Genomic DNA, 18,444 nt, shown 5'->3' with positions numbered 1-18,444 from the left:
CCACCTTTAAAGCGCTCCATGGCTTAGGGCCGGGGTACTTACGAGACCGCCTACTGCCACCAATAGCCTCCCACCAGCCAGTACGCTCGCACAGAGTGGGCCTCCTCAGGGTGCCGTCCGCCAGACAATGTCGGCTGGCGACCCCCAGGGGGAGAGCCTTCTCTGTGACGGCGCCCACCCTCTGGAATAACCTTCCCCCAGAGTTACGTATAATAACAGACCTCCGGATTTTTCGTCGGGCCCTGAAAACTTATTTATTTCAACTAGCTGGGCTGGCTTGAGCTAAATTTTAAATTGATTTTAAATTGGGTTGTTTTAATTTACGGCCAGAATATCTAATTATTTTAATACTGTTTTTTTAAATTTTGTATGCTTTGTTTTTACTTAGGCTGTGCACCGCCCTGAGTCCTATTTGGAGAAGGGCGGTATAGAAATTTAAACAAATAAATAAATAAATAAATAAATAACCTAAGCGCTACCTAAATATGTGGAAATTTTGAACTTATTAGACCTGAATATCCTGATTTTGCAAAACAAAAAACAAAAAAAACCCCACCCTAATCGGAATTGCCTACATACTTGGATGCTACCTTAACAGCTCTTAGGTCCTTGCTTAGGACTTGAACTGTTTGACCAGTCCCAGACTGTGAATCAAATTGAAGATTAACCATAACAATAATAATATATAAAATACTGAACATTTTTGTAGGAAAAAATATCAGGGTTTGAATTACATAATTAAAATCACTTGTACTTTGCTGCTTCATGCCTCATGAGAAGAAAATGCATAGTTTCCTGGGTTGTTCCTGGAGTTTAACCACTAATTTATAAAAATTCTGATGAAATGTCATTTTTTCAAAAGACATTAATTTCATTTTTAAATGACCTTCACATGTGATACTAATGTTAAATTTATCCATGTTTTAGAAACAAATACATTACATCTTATTTTAAGAACTCGTGTCTCATTTGAAGTAATGGTGAATTAATAATGTGTGAGCCTTCGTTAAATGTCTCACATGGTTAGCAATTTACTGTACTTACTAAAGTCTGCTATTTCACTTGTTAATCCTGTCAAACGAGAACTGAGATTAAGAGGGAGAAACTGCCTTTTTGAAAATGTCACTTTTTACAAAAAAAAATCTTGTAAAAGTCAATATTTGTAAATAGTCTGGGGGATAGTTTTGAGACTTGGGGGTTATATTTATATAATCCTTTATATAAATTTGAAGTTAATCCATTTTTTTTAGTCTGTATTAAATGTTTGACTTGTTTTGTCATCTTGACTCCAATTATTGTAGTAGTTGTGTTCTGTTATACGTATATTTTCTGCCACAACAACAGTATATACTAGACAATCCATGTCCCATTGAGTCTTATTTTCAGAGATATTTCTTTACCTAACAGGGAAAGAGAATGACCATTGGTAGGGGAAAAAGCACTGGGAGCAGGAGGAATTTCTAACTTCCTGATGGATTCCCCATTAAGTTTCCTTGTGGGAACTGATGGGGAGCATCAACAATCTTTTCCTTTCCTCCCTCGTTCCCTCCCTCCATTAATATGTATTGTCCTCCTGCTTAACATATACATGAAACCTCTGGGTGATGTCATCTGTGAGTGTGGGGTCAGTGCCATAAGTATGCTGATGATACCCAGTTATATCTTTTGACCTCAGGCTGGCCAAGTGAGGATGTTAAGGTTCTGTCCCAGGGCCTGGAGGCTTTGTGGGACTAATTGGGGAGAAACCAACTCTTAAGTCAATCCTACCAAGACTTAATGGCTGTGCAGTTAAGACCATCCAGATCCAGGAATTATCTTTACTTCTTTAGATGAGTTACTTCTCCAGTCAGGAAAGTATGCAACTTGGGGATTCTCTTGGACTTGCAGCTCTTGCTTGAAGGACAGGTGGCAGCTATGGCCAAGAAGACCTTTACATAGTTTATCGTGGAGCACCAGTTATGGTCTTTCCTGCTTCAGTTGACACTCACTCTAAACACTTGCTTGTTCTCTTGTCACTTTGTGACTCGATTATTGCAATGTGCTTTACATGAGGTTGTCCTTGAAGACCACTTGGAAGCTTCCAGTTCCAGAATGCAGCAACGTGAGCAGTAATGGGCATGCTTCTGAATACTCATATGACTCCTCTACTTCATGAGTTGCATTGATTGACAGTCTGCTTCTGGGTGTGTTTCAAGGTGCTGGTTATTACCTATAAACTCCTATCGAGCATAGAATACAGCTGTTCGATGGAGCACCTGTCTTCCACTGTTTTTGTCTGTCCAGGATGATCTAACTGAATAAATGCACTTTCCTTCCCCTTGATTAAGCAATGTTACATTTAAAGATCCAGGAAGTATGCCTTCTCTGTAGCAGTGCTTGCCTCTGGAATGATGTCCCTTTGAGACCCCCCTCCCCTTCAATGATCTGGAAGGCCTTGAAAACGTTAGTGCAGGATGGATTTATGCTTGTTTGGTTTTGCTGCAAGTCATGTGATCATTTTTTCCTATAAATATTTTCTGTACAATTTTTTTTTATCTAGATAATTTTATTTGTCTAAAGGGGGAATGTAAAACATTGAATAATATATTAGAGGAAATTTTTGTCAGGGTAGGAATATCATCTGGTCTCCAGATGACTCTTACTTTAAAAGGTGTATGCATGTCTCGGAGCTGAACAGAATTAAAGTTGATTAACTATGAAGCTAGTTGTTCAATTAGACAATAATTAAATTAGGCTTGATTTATAGTCCTAATGTAATTGATGGTTCATTTTGCATGATACAATTGACAGCCTTAAAAGTTAGAAGCTGCAATGTGTTTGGGGGCAGAGATGTTATATTTGATAACTGCTGCTTGAGACAATTATAGATACAAATTTAGCTTTAAAAGGATTGTCTGTATTTGATATAAAACAGAAATATTCATTCTCAACTGAGAATAGGAATTTATTTATTTATCATTCTATATTGTAAGCCTGCCAGAGTAACTTGGGACAGTGAGATGGGTGGCATATAAATTTAAGAAACAAACAAGCAAGCAAATAAATACTTCTGCAAGATAGGAAAAGGAAAAGGAAAAGATATGGAGTGAAAAGAGAAAAAAAAGAAGAGAAAAAGAAAAGGTGGAATAAAACATGCAAATGAGAGGAAATGCAGTAGCTGGGAAACAAAAGTAAAGCCCTGCAGAGGTTAAGATACAGAAGGGTAAATTTACCAGGTAAACAGTCTCTCCCAGCAACAGCTCTTCTTCGGGTTTTCAACATCCCTGCTCTACAGAACCAGCGTCAATAGCCATTTATGTCTATTGACCACTCCAAGAGCTTTTTCAAATAAGCCGTAACAAATAACAAAGGTTTGTCTTTTGCCGGGAGGTGGCTTTGTTTTGTTTTGTTTTTTGATGCTAAAAATTTGGGCACATATAATTTTATATGTTTCTAGAGGTGAGTAGCTACATCACCTCCTACTTATTATCAACTTCCAATTTCCTCAGCTAATTGAATGAGAAGGTTATCAATTCAGGAGAGAAGGTAAAAGCTGAATAAAGCCTGAAACTAAGATTAGAAAAGAGAAGAAAAGCATGAAGATATTTGGGGGGAGAAGTCTATATATAAAAAATACTCAAAACTTTAATATAAAATACCTACCAAGATCAGTACAGTAGTCCTCGATTTACAACAGTTCATTTAGCAACTGTTGAAAGTTACAAGGGCACTGAAAAAAGTAACATGACCGTTTTTCACACAACCATTGCAACATCCCCATGGTCATGTGATTAAGGTTCAGACGCTTGGCAACTGACTCATATTTATGACGGTTGCGGTGTTCTGGGGTCAAGTGATCGCCTTTTGCAATCTTCTGACATGCAAAGTCAATGGGGAAGCCAGATTCACTTAACAACCGTGTTACTAACTTATCATTAAGAACTGCAGTGATTCATTTAACAATAGTGGCAAGAAAGTTCATAAAATGGGGCAAAATTCATTTAATAACTTTCATGTAGCAACAGAAATTTTGGGCTCAATTGTGGTTGTGAGTTGAGGACTACCTGTAATTCATTGTCTTATTCATCATAAACCATAAAATATGAACTTGCAGTTTAGACATTGAGGGGTACTCCCTCCTCATATTGGTTTGTATTAGTTTAAGCAAAAGCAAATCACTTTATGGATTTTTTACAATGTATACTTTCCATTTTATATTGTTTTCTATGCAAAAGGTTTTGAATCATCTAGCATACCAATTCAGTGTGCTTAGAAAAAGAAGTAATGGGGAGAGTTGTTTTGTTCCTGCCAAATGGCAAGCGATCAAGTAGCAGGATTAATGCAATTTTAAAATCTCCAGTTATTTAACACAGTCTCATCATTTCCAATTCTCCACTATAATATATAGCCATCCTTGAAGAGAATTTTATCATATAAACAAATTCATAAATTAAAGTTCCTTTGAAAAATAAGTTTCTAATCCACATTGCCTGATCTTAACAGCTCAGAAACCTAATTCAATCTCTTTTTGTTTGTCAAATAATTTAAATGCCAACACATTGTAGAATCTTTTCACTTTTAATTATTTTACCACTCTGCTGTTTAGAGGATATTAAAAAAATATAGGTCACAGGATATGAACAGCAAGAGTTCAGTGAGGAAAAAAGAGGTTTATTTTTTATGATTTTCTGCTGACATTTGAAGATTAACAAATTTCTTCAGTAGGAAATAGGTTTCTTATACATACAGTGTAACTGACCCATTGGTCTAATGTTCCAAATGTTCTTGCAAAACACACAAACATTCGATTGCAACCTTCCTTTCCATAACTTGACTCCAGTATTCCATGACATCATCATTCTGTATGGGACGAAGTATTTCAAGAGTGATGTTCCTCTTTCCTTTCCCCCCCCCCTTTCTTCTTTTCTTAAGGTTAAATAACAGCATCTTAAGCCTTAAATTCTTCAGAGGATTTATAAGCTCTCTAATCGTTTTTAACTACCAATAGTGTTTTCTGAACTTCTGTTGTTTTTTACAGTCTAAAAATGTGCCTTGAGAAAGGCTGTGATTCAGACAAGGTAAAGTAGAAACAAAATAGGTTCTTTGAGCAATATTATAAAATAACTAAATTTTAATAAACAATTTGTTTTCCTTAAAGCCTATATTTAATTAATATGTACTATCTGAGAAATCAGTTTAGTTTTCAGAATTGTCTGTGATCAAATGCCAAATTAGAGGATTTTTTTTTTCTGTCAGTGTATAAAAGAGTGAAAATTGTAAAAATAATTTTCTTCCAGGTCTGAGATAGCATCCCAGATATAATTAGCAAAGATTAAAAGTCAGAGAATAAGACATATTCAGCAGGAATCACACTGGCTAAATTGTTCTCTTTGATGAAACAGCTGCAGAATTATGTAAAAAGCTTATGGTCTTTTTTAAAAGCCAACCTAATTCACATAGCTTCTTAAATTGCTTTTGCAGTTTGTATCTTCTCTTTACTGGTGTGGTAATTGCAGCTTACTTGGAATACCTGGGCAATTTGTGCTAATTGCTGATAGGTTTACTTGGTAGCCACAGGAACTGGTTATTTCTGCATTTATTTATATTTCATGTTTCTAGATCACCCATCTCAGGGCAGTTCAGGTGTATGTTATTACAAGTATGCTGAAATAATTAGGAGAAAATCAGAGACATTTGTTAAAATTTAAATCAGATTCTGACACTGGGATTTTACATAAATGTTTCTAAAATGTTAAACAAATATATAACATGTGTTTTCCAACTGGAAAAGATTCTAGAAATTCTCAGAGAAAAGATTTTTCCAGTTCTGTTGTCTATATAATCATTGAGATTCCAGTATTGAATTTTAGATCACTTGTATAGAATACATGTTTGCTCTTTCAAAACAATTTTAAAAACTTAAAAATCTTTTATATTTGACAAGTGAATTGCTAATCAAAAGAGATGATTTTACAAGCAGTACTGATCCCCATATTTTACAGTATCAATTGATAGCACTTCTGATTTCTGTTATTGTGTATTTTAGCTGCTATTAGTTAGGTGGTTAATCTATGTTCTATATTTATTTTAACTTTTTATTCATTGTTGATTTGAATAAGCTGCTGTGATTTGTTTAAATTGTTTAAATTTAACAGAATTGTTTCAGAATAATATATAAATAAACAGAAATTATTAAGTCTGTCTTAGACATCCCTTTGTAGCAGTACTTAATCATTATCAGAATAGACATATGCTGATAGACAAAAGTTCTATCTCAAGCTTGAGATGTTCCACTCCAAGCAAAACACAGCTGGTCTGAGCAAGTAGTTATCATTAAGATATATCATTAAGATATATCTGTTTTGTTGTCCCTATAAGATATTTTCTAATATCTTAATATTTTTAGGAAGGGCAAGAAGAGAATATTTCCAAAGATTTGAGAATTCTAAAACTATCATTATATTGTATATAAGTATATACAATACTATACAGCTTCATAAGGTTGTTTCCAAAGTAGTTTCTTGTTTGCATAGAGTATGTTTGGGTTTTAATTATACTTGTGGCACACTGGCCATAATGTTCCAGAACTGACCACTACTACATTTATTGTTAATAGCAAAGTAGTATCTGTGACATGGATACAGCTATGATTGATAAGTTAATCTGTTTCTCTCTTGCTAAAAAACATTGTTTGAAATCCTCAATTTTCCTCAAAACCATGATGGGCAGCAGTAATATATTTTTCCAGGGCCATCTGGTATCAATCATGGTATGTAGAAAATTGGAACTTGGAATGTAAGAGAAGTAAATGATAGAGCATCTATTAATACAGAAAAGAAAGAGAATTGATATGCTTTAGGCCTATGGAACTTAGAGAAAAGGAAAAGATGTAATAGATATGAATGAAGAAACAAATAAATAATATAACACAAAATTATCCTATAGGCCAGTTATTTAGGTAATGGTATTAACTTTCCCAATTTCAGGTTGCATTTATAAAGCATACTGACATATTAAAAATGTTTACTTTTATATCAGAGAAAGTGAATAATTTTGGATACTTTGAATAGAAAATATAAAGATTATAGAATTTTCTTAATTCTGGTTTCTTTTATTATGAATTAATTTAGTTGATGTCATGAATTACATATCTTCTTGCTAAATTTTTTTTTTTTAATTTGATTTATATGCCACCCTTCTTCGGAGACTCAGGGCGGCTTACAATGCGTTAAGCAATAGCCTTCATACTTTTGTATATTTATACAAAGTCAGCTTATTGCCCCCACAAACTGGGTCCTCAATTTACTACCTTAGAAACGATGGAAGGCTGAGTCAACCTTGAGCCTGGGAGTTTCGAACTAGCAGTAATTGCAAGCAGCTGAATGATAATAACAGGCTATTAGTCTGCTGCGCCACCAGGCTCTATAGTATAGTATAGGCTCTATAGTATAGTGTTACTCCACGTTGGAGTAACGCTATAAATTATAGAGATTCTTCAAATAACTTTTGAAAAAATATTGTATTAATAGTTTCCGATTTGGGTAGAAAAGATCATTTTAAGTACTATTTGGATAATAAGATATAACATATATATTCTGTTTGAAATCATTATTATTGATCTGTGAAATGTACTGTGTTTTATAAACCTAATAATTATATGGTATATACTTTTATCTCTCTCAAGTACAATTTTGCACAACATACTAGCAGAAAAACATTTAATTTTATGAATTATAGACCCTAATATTAACAATGAAAATTATTTTTCATGTTTTCTCCCCACAGGCAGAACTCATAAAAGGAAGTTCACCAAGTATTGGACTCACTCTGCGTCAGATACAGGCTAAGGAAGGAGAAACAGGTCACGTTGTTATTGAAACTGTTACACCAAATTCTGCTGCTGCTGCCGCTGACCTTCAAAGGGGTGACAGGCTATTATCTATTGGAGGTATGCAGTGAAACTACATGGACTAAGCTTAATAAGATTTGCTAAACTGTATGTAATTGGGGAAGTGCTCAGGTATAAAAATTAAGTGACATTATGGGGAATGTATTAAAAAAACTTTCATCCATCCTTTATCTGTCACAACCAAGCAGGATAATAAAAAGTTTTATTATATTGAGGGCAATAGTGCCCTAATGAAACAATATCATAACTTGTTTTCAGTTACATGCCACAATTACATTTTAGTGTTATTTTTAGAATAAAAATACTTACGTTTTAGATATATTTTTCTCAACATTGAAGGGGCATTATGTTTGGAGAATAAAAAACACATAAATATTTCAGGAAAGCTCACATCAGTATTTGGTATCAACCTTGGCAGCTGTTGAGGAAATGGTTTTCATTCAGTAGAAGAGATACAAACAATTGAGTGCCTAGGTAACTCTTTATGTAAGATTGTCCTTGGTACAGAAGGGTTCACTATATGTGATGTTTGTCTAGAGAATAGTAAGTGTGAAGTTTTAATTCTCTAAACCTTTATAATCTGTTAACAGTGTTGTTTTGTGTTAATATTGTGTGTGTTTTCTTAAAGAGTGATACATTTTATGTATGTGTTGCATTTTAATCTGTCCTTTTCTCTTTATCGCCTTGGGAGATAAAATGGGGTAAGGGAGATTGACAGTTCCAGAGTCAGCCTGTGAGTTCTGAGGTTGGAGGAAAGATCTCTGCTTCTTCCTTTCCTTGTACATTGCACCTATTGTAACCTTGGGACTATGATGATGATTATTGTCATTATTATTTACCCCTCCGTCAGCTGATTGGTTTGCTTGGTGCTTTCCAGTCAAAACTCCTGGCAACTGCCTGGACAAATTCCTGCAGTTTTCTTGGCAACATTTTTGGAAACAGTTTGCCATTGCCTCCTTACTAAGGCTGAGAATGACGGACTGGCCCAAAGTTACTCATTTGGCTTTGTGCCTGAGGTAACTAGAACTCATATCTCCCAGTTTCTAGCCTAGTGCCTTAACCACTACACCAATACCAGCTCTCCCTCCATCAACAGTCTTAGTGTAAATACGGTTTCTTTGTTGTTATAATGCAAATGGTAATTGCTTTACTTCCTATTTACATTACTATCTATACTAATAACATTGATGAGGAATTAATTGATAAGACAGTCCAAATTTGTGCATGGAAGGGAAAGGGACTGCATGGCTTTTCCTTGACTAGGTAGCATTCTCAGTTTAGGTATTTATCAGTTACTCCATCAAATATTAATCATTATTGTTTTCCTCTCTGTTTTTTAATAGGAGTCAGGATTACATCAACAGCACAAGTGTTAAAACTTATCAAGCAGGCCGGTGAAAGAGTCACCATATATTATGAGAGACCGGTTGGCTATAGTCAGCAGACTTCATTAGCCCAAGATAATCTTTCTCAGTTGGAAGAATCAACATTTTCAGATGAATATTTGCTGAATGAAATAGATAATAAAGAATTAGATATAGAATTTGAAGACTTGGCAAATGCACTAAAGTCAAATGAATTCAAAGATGATTCTTCAACCAGTCCCAAGCACATACCAGTTTCACTTGCTGGTAAACCACCTGGAACTCTATCTCCAGTATTAAATCGCAAGTTACACCTAGGAAGTTATCAGGCATCTTCAAGGGTACTTTTCAAAGAGACATCCAGACCAGCAATACACAAAACTCCTGATAACTTGGATATAAGTCAACAGACAAACAAACAGCCACAGTTAAATGTAACCAAACCACCTGTACCACCCAGACCACAGATTAAAGTGCCAGCAGTTTCTAGTGAAGTTCAAAATAAATTAGAAACTGGCGACTTATCTTCTGAGAAAGTGGACAAGCTCCCTCTTCCTGCCAATAATGGAGACAAGGGTTCAGAAAAGGTAATCAGAATTATTGATGTAGGAGAAGAATCTACAGGATCCAAACCAATTGCTAAGGAGTCTTCAGAAATTTTACAGAGTTTTAAAACAATTACAAATAAATCAGAAACATTAAAAGAAAGTACAGAATCTCAACAGAATATTAAAGTACCTGTCAATAAATCTGTTACAAGCAAATCAGAACTACATAAGGACATATCAGAGTATTCACAATATTCACTGAATGTTAAGGCAGTAGAAAACCATAATTCATGGGAATCACCAGAAATTCCTTACCGTAATCGAGCAGGTAAATGGGCAAGGACAAAAGGCTCTTCCTACATATTTGAAGTAGGAAAAGAACACACTTACCTAAATATTGGTGTTTGGTGTAGAGACCCTTTCAAAGTAGGTGGGCTGGTTTGTTTGGGATATGAAAGTATAAAACTTGAAGACGTAGCTTTAGATTGTATAGCTACATCCTCCATGGAATTCATTAGGCTGTTTCGACTAAATCCTCCTGCACCTAAAGCTGCAGTAACTAGAACAGCATTGCGTAGTTTGATCTCACACAAAGGTTTCAATGAAAAGTTTTGTTATGGTGATGTCACTTTACATTTTAAATATTTAAAAGAGGGTGAGCCTGAAGACTCAAGTTTTCTGTTGGAAAAAGAGAAAGAAAATATTTCAGAAGAAGCAGTAGCTCCTGTTCTTTCAAAAGATGATCCTTACTTTGGACAAATTACTTATACTGAAAATAGGCATAATTTCCAAGATACTCAGTTTCAAAATCCAACTTGGTGTGACTACTGCAAAAAGAAAGTTTGGACAAAAGCAGCCTCACAGTGTGTGGTTTGTGCGTATGTTTGCCACAAAAAATGTCAAGAAAAGTGTCTGACAGATGCTCCCTTCTGTTTAGGAGCCACAAGACGACTTGATCGAGTTTTACACTCTTTTAAATTTGAAAACCAGGATTCTCAGTCCACACCAGGACCTCGTGTAGATTCAGAATTGAAAACTGCAAATAAAGCAACGGGTCTAACAAGACACCTCCTTAATACTAGCAGCAGATTCTTAAACCTCCGTCAAGTTCCTAAAGTTCGTATTAATGAGCAAGGACCTGAAGTAGAACCTTCACCAAAGCAGACGCCACATCCTTCTGATAATGAAGGTAGTGATACAGATACCGGTGGCCCTAGTAGTCCTTCCAAGCAAGTAACCACTCCGGGGATTAAATTAGCAAGGAAGGAAGGAGGACTTGATGACAGTGTTTTCATTGCAGTGAAAGAAATTGGCCGAGACCTTTATAGAAGTTTACCTACAGAAGAAAGAATCCAGAAATTGGAGATTATGTTAGAAAAACTTCAATATGAAATAGACCAGGAACTGGAGAGCAACAATTCCTTAATTAGAGAAAAGAAAGAAGCAACAGATGCAAGGAAAAAGAAGCTATTGGCTGCTGCTCTGGCTAAATCGGGTGAAAGGTTGCAAGCTCTGACACTCCTTATGATCCATTATAAAGCGGGCATTGAAGATATAGAAGCTTTAGAAAATAGTGCTTCAGAACCTGGATCTAGAAAAGAGGATAAAGATGAAGAGGACAACAACTTAGTGGAAACAGATAATGAAGATGAGGCTGCTTTAGTAATGGCACCAGTACTTGAAACCCTACTTAAAGAAGAGGAGAGACTTGAATCCCAGAATGCATCTGTAGACTGATATTGCACAGTTGGTCTTGCAAATGATAAACTGGGAAACACTTTGCACTTAATCAAACTACATCGGATTTCAAAATTGTAATTAAACACTGAGATAATATATACAAGCTGCTTCTCCATTATTTTCAAACCCATGTAAGGAAATGGCTTTTATTTCCAGGTACAATATGGTTTTATTTTGTTGGACCATGTTATGTTTAAATAACATTTTGGGACTTTATACTAGGTGATTTTTAATTTATTTGAACTTTTTTCTAAAATGTATTTCTAAAATATATCAGGGTAAATTGCAAAAAAAAAAAAAAAAAGCATTCAGAATGATGTTTTGTTGGAATGAGTGATGCAGCCACTTCCTCCATGAGACCTAACACCTCTTTTGAGGGCTTTCTCCAGTCATCTCCACAGACATGTTCACACATAGCCTGCTTTTTGGCAATCTCAATGGAAATGTTGTCTTCTGAAGGGCACAGCTGCCTCTCTCTTTCAAGAAAGAGTCCTTTGCTCACATCAACACACTTCCTGAATTGCCTTTGAAATGCTTTGCATAGTTTCTGTTCTCGTTTTTGTTCCTTTCATTGTTCAGTTTTAAAACTTCACATTTTTATTTTGTGCTCAAAGTAGAACTACTGTAGCAGCTGCTGAGGGGCCAGTTTTGAAAAATTTTGTTATACTTTGCTATTTGCTTATCCAGTATATTTTAGAAAGGGGATTGTGATTTTCAGGTTTGTTTGTTGTTGTTTTTTTGCCAATGATGCATTATAGATAACACGCCTTTATTTTCAATTATTTGGTAACATTAGTATTCCAATGTCTGATTTCTCTGATTTTCTTTACAAAGAAGTCTGATTTTTTGAAAAGGCAATTTACATTTTACTCTTTTGTTCTGTGAATTTATTAGTGTCTTTAGCAGGAAAAACCTTTAAAGCACATATCACTGAAACAATGGTCATCAGGTTCTAATTTCCCTGCTCAGAAACACCATAGGCATTCCTTTTTGCCTATACACATGCTATACCAATGTTTTGTAGAAATGTATTGAGAATGTGCCACAGGTTTTTCTTTGTTCCGTAACTAGATGGAAGCTTCATAAAACATACTCTTTTATGATGTAATAATGTTAAGTGCCCACAAGAAAATTTAACGGTAACCTTATGAGTTTTATTTTTGGAAAGAATCTAAATATTAAGAATTAATATGTAAAAGGATTTTAAAAATTAACACTAATTTGATTTATTCTCTGGTGGTTCTGGTGACAAAAAAATAAATAAATGACATATTCAGCAACTTAAGACTCCCATGTAGCCCTCACCCACCCATTGAATCCTGATTTCAGCAACACTAAAATAAAGTTTGGCCTCATTTCTGGAAAAAAAAAATATCAACTGATCTGAGATGAGGATTGTTAGAGTTATCTTGGTATTTCACATCATATTTCTTAATGTTTTGTTTATATGTGCTTAATCATCATTTTTGGTAGTGTTATAAAATAATTTTGTAAAACTAAAAAGATAGCATTCTGCATTACTCCTATTGACTAACAAGCAACCACTTATGCTACTGCATAGAATTTTTTTGCTGTTATAATGGCAGTGAACAACATTTCTAACATTTTTAACTTTACAACTTGCCCTTACAATAAAAAAATAAATGGTTCAACTGCACAGTTGCCAAATTAACATAATCCATATTTTTTGAAAAGGTAAAACAATTTTAAGTATTTTCCCAAATGAACCAATAATATTCAATCAATACTATATTTAAAGAATATTATCTTTCAAAAATCATCAGCATAACAAAAGTTTGCATAAAATAGGACGTTTTTCCCTTTAGTTTCTGTCCAGATACTAACTTGCAAATGAGAATACAATGACAGAAATACTACAGATACTAGGTTTACTAAGCTAACATCATATAATAGTTACCTGTTTATGAAAGAGGCATGAAAAGTTGGGTATCAATACTCCACTATGATGATTGTATAATGTAAGATAAATATAGTGCAATATTCTAACTTGCGTGAGAATGGCAGCAAAATAATAGTATGGTAGCAACAAGGAAAACATATAAAGCATAGAATTATAATAAATACTGTTTTTAAGAATAACTATTGATACATTCCTTTTATATCTTTTGCTTCTCTGCTTTACTATACACAGCTGAAAATAATAAATACCACTGGATGCAAGAGTATCTTGATATGGTGGTATGTTATTACTTGACACTAGCATATATTTATGGAAATCTGCCTGAGATGATTGTCAGATGATTTTATCATGAAAACAAGCTTTAATAAAAGTTTTTAAATAAATTCTGTTTCTTTGTTATAAGCTGTTAAATATTTAAAGAATATTTTAGCACATAACTAAAGGTTTTTTTTTAATTTATTCCATGTTATGCTATTTTCTAGAACAATTGCTTCCTATGTTTTCAGTGTTTCTGTATTCAGTAAAAGTATGGTGGAAAGGTTATAGATAAAAGGCCTGTGTATCTGTAATGATACTACAGTCATTCTTTCATAGACCTAGATAGAGTTAGGAATCCCCCACAATGGAAACTTTTATGGACCCTTTCTCATCCTGATTCCTGCCCAATGTTTTCTATTTCAATTCTCATCAGAGTCAGCTAGCCTTGTCTGTAATCAGGAAATTGCATTGGTAAAGGCTCCACATTGGTAAAAGGATGAAATAGAGAATGAGATTGCGCAGTTATATACAAGAAGTACTTGACTGACTTTCTACCCTGTTTCTCCCAAAATAAGACATCCCCTGATAATAAGCTCAATCGAGCTTTTGAGCGCATGGCAAAAAGGCCAAGCGCTTATTTCAGGGTTCAAAAAAATATAAGACAGGGTCTTATTTTCAGAGAAACATGGTAACAACACATTTTCTTTAATTGAGAAATTCTTGATAAACCTGAAGAACTTAAAATCATCAATTAAAACTTCTTGGGAAGATTAAATTTATTTACAAAGTATGTGCTGTAGGGTTTTTTGTGTTTTCATAAGTATCTTCATATTAAACTTCTAATAACAGAATTCTTAAAACATACTGTGTGATGCAACTCCTTGAGGTTATAGCAATCTAAGACTAAATATCATACTACTAGGGATTATATTCAATATCATCACAATCTCATAAAAGCAGTTCTGAATGCTTGTGTTATTCTTTTAAGATTATCACTGACTTTTCACAGATAAGCATCTGAAAACATGTTACCTAACATACCTATTAGAGTGAAAAAAAATTACATTAAAAAAATATTATGAAAAAGAGATCAGAAAAATCAATTATCTGTTTTGAATGTACAAGAAAAACCACAATACCAGTAAGTAGATAAATATAAATAAAAACTAATTTTGTAGATGAATTGGTAAATTCAGCCAAATACATTTAGATATAAGATAAAAGGTAACTTTTGAAATAATATGCTGCATTGAAGCCAAATACAGACTTTATTACTTTATTACTTTCTCTGTAATAAAGGTATCACTAAAATAAATGTGGTACAATATGTTGATTTGATTCTTACAGTTGTGCCAAAAGTAAAATAGATTAGAATAAATTAATTGCAATAGCACCTCAGCCTATTAGTTTATTATCCAGTAGCAATATTTATAGTAAGAGGAAGAAAACTGTCTCAGAAATTTCTGATCCAGAAATCTTCAGCAGCGCTTATTGTCTATTTTGCTGCCATAAGGACAACCATGAGGGAAGAATTGGTAGTACAGTGGTTTAAGGCACCCTGTTATTAAGCTGGTTATTAAGACCAGCTGCCTGCAATTACTGCAGGTTCGAATCTCGCCAAGGCTCAAGGTTGACTCAGCCTTCCATCCTTTCTAAGGTAGGTAAATTGAGGACCCAGTTGTGGGGGCAATAAGCTGACTTTGTATAAAATATACAAAAAGGATGAAGGCTATTGCTGAGCACATTGTAAGCCGCCCTGAGTCTCCGGAGAAGGGCGGCATATAAATAAAATTAAAAAATAAAAAAGAATAATAATAAAAAAAGAATAATGTTTGACACTCTCCTATCTTACACAGTGGAGTTTTATTTAAAACTTCCCATAATTTAGGGAATCTGTTGAAGAGTTGTGGATACAGAGCATTTCTTTTATCTGCCCAACATTTGAGTTTAAAGGGAGAATTCTGCAAATCGGTGAGAGATTAGAGGAATCGTCAAGTGCCTCTCTTTCCATACACTTCTTTCCCTTGCATATACATACATACCTATATATAGACACAAAGATACCTGTTTGTCATTTAAGGTAAGATTTTTGAATCCTTACATGAGGGCAGCTGTTTACTCTTCAATGTATAGAACAATTTTAAAATATTTTTCTTTACACCATAGTTCACAGGGAGTCAACAACTGTGGATTTAAAGTATTTTCTCTGAAATTCAGCACAGTCATTTTGAGAACTGTCATAGCAGTGGAGAAAGGAGACGAAGACTTGGTATCTTACCTTTCAGGACTAATTGGCACATTAACAGTAGTGAAATACCACATTGTTGCCTTTTATTTCTTTCACAAAATAACATTCCATTCTTATTTTCTGTATAACAGAACAGTAACAATTCATCTAAAGCATTTCCAAAACTTGACCAAAATATATGTTTTATACATGGAAATGACACATAAACACACATTTTACAAAACTATAGAAAGTGTCTGTTTTAAATACAAACCATCTGCTGATAACATTAGAAAAGGCACAGAGATTAAGTTTACAAACAGGGTGTTATGTGTACCACACTACATAAATGTTTGATACTTACATGGTCTAACATTTGTTGGTTTTTTATTTTCACAACTAAGGCCATAACCCGTGAGCTCATTTCAACACTGAGAGAACACTGTTACAGGAGTTGATAGGTTGCAATGTAGACCATTATGTATTAAGAACCAGAATGTTACCTGCCTCCCATTTGTCAAGCTAGTCAGTCTTGAAATCTCTAATCTTGCTTTGCATATTCTTCAAAAGCACAATATGTTGCAGACTCTCACTCAAGGAAAGGTGATAATCCATTTCAATCTGCTGATGTCCAAAGTCCGTGGACTTTACAAGCAAAGTCCGTGAATAGACTTGGTATGAATTTCATTTTGTCCAGACACCTAAAAGTCTGACAACATTAAAAGCCACGTGTGTCCTATAATTTTGTAATTTGCAAAAACAAAACAAACTAGAAAAATAAAACTTTTAAAATGAAGTGTCTGCCAGATACTTTATTTACTCTAGTACAAGTCTATTAGGGATATACCTGTCTGGTCTTCCTTTTTAATAACCAAATAGCATTTTTACAAAGCAAGTCTCATGGGAGTTTGAAGTGCTGATAGTTTTGTTTCTAGTTTAAATAGGCACATTTATAACAGATTTATCCAGAAGTATGCAGAGATTAATAATGCAACATGAGGATTCATCTTGACTTCAGAAACAGGCCAATCTGCTATAGCTATTCCATTTTTATCTTTGGATCTGAAGCAAGATTTGGGATAAAAAAACAACTCTAGATTAATTAGTTATCAGTCTTGTTTCTTCATTAAATGGGAAAACAGCAGAAAAACTAAACACTTCATGAAGAGATAAAGCATGCCAAACTTTACAGAAATTGGTATAAGATTTTGAGGCTATGTTCCTTGAAAAAAACTTTTTTTAATGTCCTAGTACTGGATGTTGTTTCGTGACATGTTCAAATTTATAGCATCAGTAGCTTTGTTGGAAAGAATCATCCAAATTGAATTTTGAATAGGTAGGGAATATAAATCAAAGAACTTGTAAATAATTTTCTTTTTATATGGAAAGGTTCATTGCTTGGAAATTGGCTAGGTCAGGTACTTGACATGAAGAAAATATTAAACCATAAACCATGCAGCAGCCTAGGATGAAAGATTGAATAACAATGAGGCATAGCTCATAGAATATCTGCTATAACTAAAGGTTTCCCAAAGCTATAATTGGGTCCTAAAGTCCAGGATCGTGGAAACAACAATTCCTTTCATGTAAATGACAAAAAGGCTTCCTGCATCATCATTGTTTGCAGCATGTTGAAGCTCCAGATCAAGACTTGACTCTCCATCCCAGGAAATAACAACTCTGTTCTGAATTATCACATTTCAACTGGGATCTGGGGCTTGTCTCAACCTCATACACACACTACTTCAAACTTACATAAGCAAGAATCATTCTTTCTATATAATTCCGAATATGATGAATGGTCATTTGAAGCTATTACAAAGCTATTTGATAATGCAGTAGACAATGTTTATATGATGATAAGACATCAGATTTGGGCAAGTTAGATGAGGTTTAAAAACAATGTTCAGTGGAATGCTATTAGTAGCAATGTAAAATTAAGAGGAATTATTAAATTCCTCTTAATAATTAATAATTAAACTATTAAATGCTGTATATCAAACTTCTCTTTCCCAAATGCCACATAGTTTTGCAATGAAATTGATTCTCTATTAACCAGATAAAGTTTTGTTCACTCTACATCATTCTGAATTAGGTTAAGTGTAAGAATAGTTTGAAGTAGTAGTTAATTTGAAAAGTGCAAAGTATTATATAAATATCTTTAAATAGACAATCTGGTAATTTATAATTGCTAATTTCAGGCACTCATTGCTGCAATGAATTAAATGAAAATGTATAATAAGGGAAACGTTTGAATTAATATTGGATCTAGATAGAGATGTATACATTTACAAAATGCATAATGTTAAACACCAAGTTTTAACAACAAAATCTTCTAATATTTTTTTTCATAAGGCAATGGATTATCTTGATCAACGGCAATAAATAACTCTACCTTTGGTTTCATTTTGTTTTACAAGTTCACAATTAAAAGAGCAGTACAATTAAAACTTTTTGATGAGATGGGTCATTGAACTACCAATACCAGCTTTTAAATA

General features: G+C 34.0%; 1 protein-coding gene across 1 annotated transcript in view; it reads left to right on the top strand.

Moving 5' to 3' along the window:
* PDZD8 (PDZ domain containing 8) overlaps window positions 1-13,792 on the top strand; it is a 42,274-nt gene extending 28,482 nt beyond the window's left edge. Inside the window, exons 4-5 of the mRNA XM_070945494.1 lie at window positions 7,765-7,927; window positions 9,232-13,792. Of these exons, the coding sequence (XP_070801595.1) occupies window positions 7,765-7,927; window positions 9,232-11,537 (2,469 nt within the window). The 3' untranslated portion in view covers window positions 11,538-13,792. The remainder of the gene's footprint in view (window positions 1-7,764; window positions 7,928-9,231) is intronic.
* The last annotated feature ends 4,652 nt before the right edge of the window (window positions 13,793-18,444 follow it).

The sequence above is a fragment of the Pituophis catenifer genome, unplaced genomic scaffold, assembly GCF_029215685.1.
Source record: "Pituophis catenifer annectens isolate HBS135680 unplaced genomic scaffold, rPitCat1.0.hap2 SCAF_6, whole genome shotgun sequence".
In the NCBI taxonomy this organism is placed as follows: Eukaryota; Metazoa; Chordata; class Lepidosauria; order Squamata; family Colubridae; genus Pituophis; species Pituophis catenifer.
The sequence above is the reverse complement of the archived record's forward strand: the minus strand, read 5'-3'. Positions and strand labels throughout refer to the sequence as shown.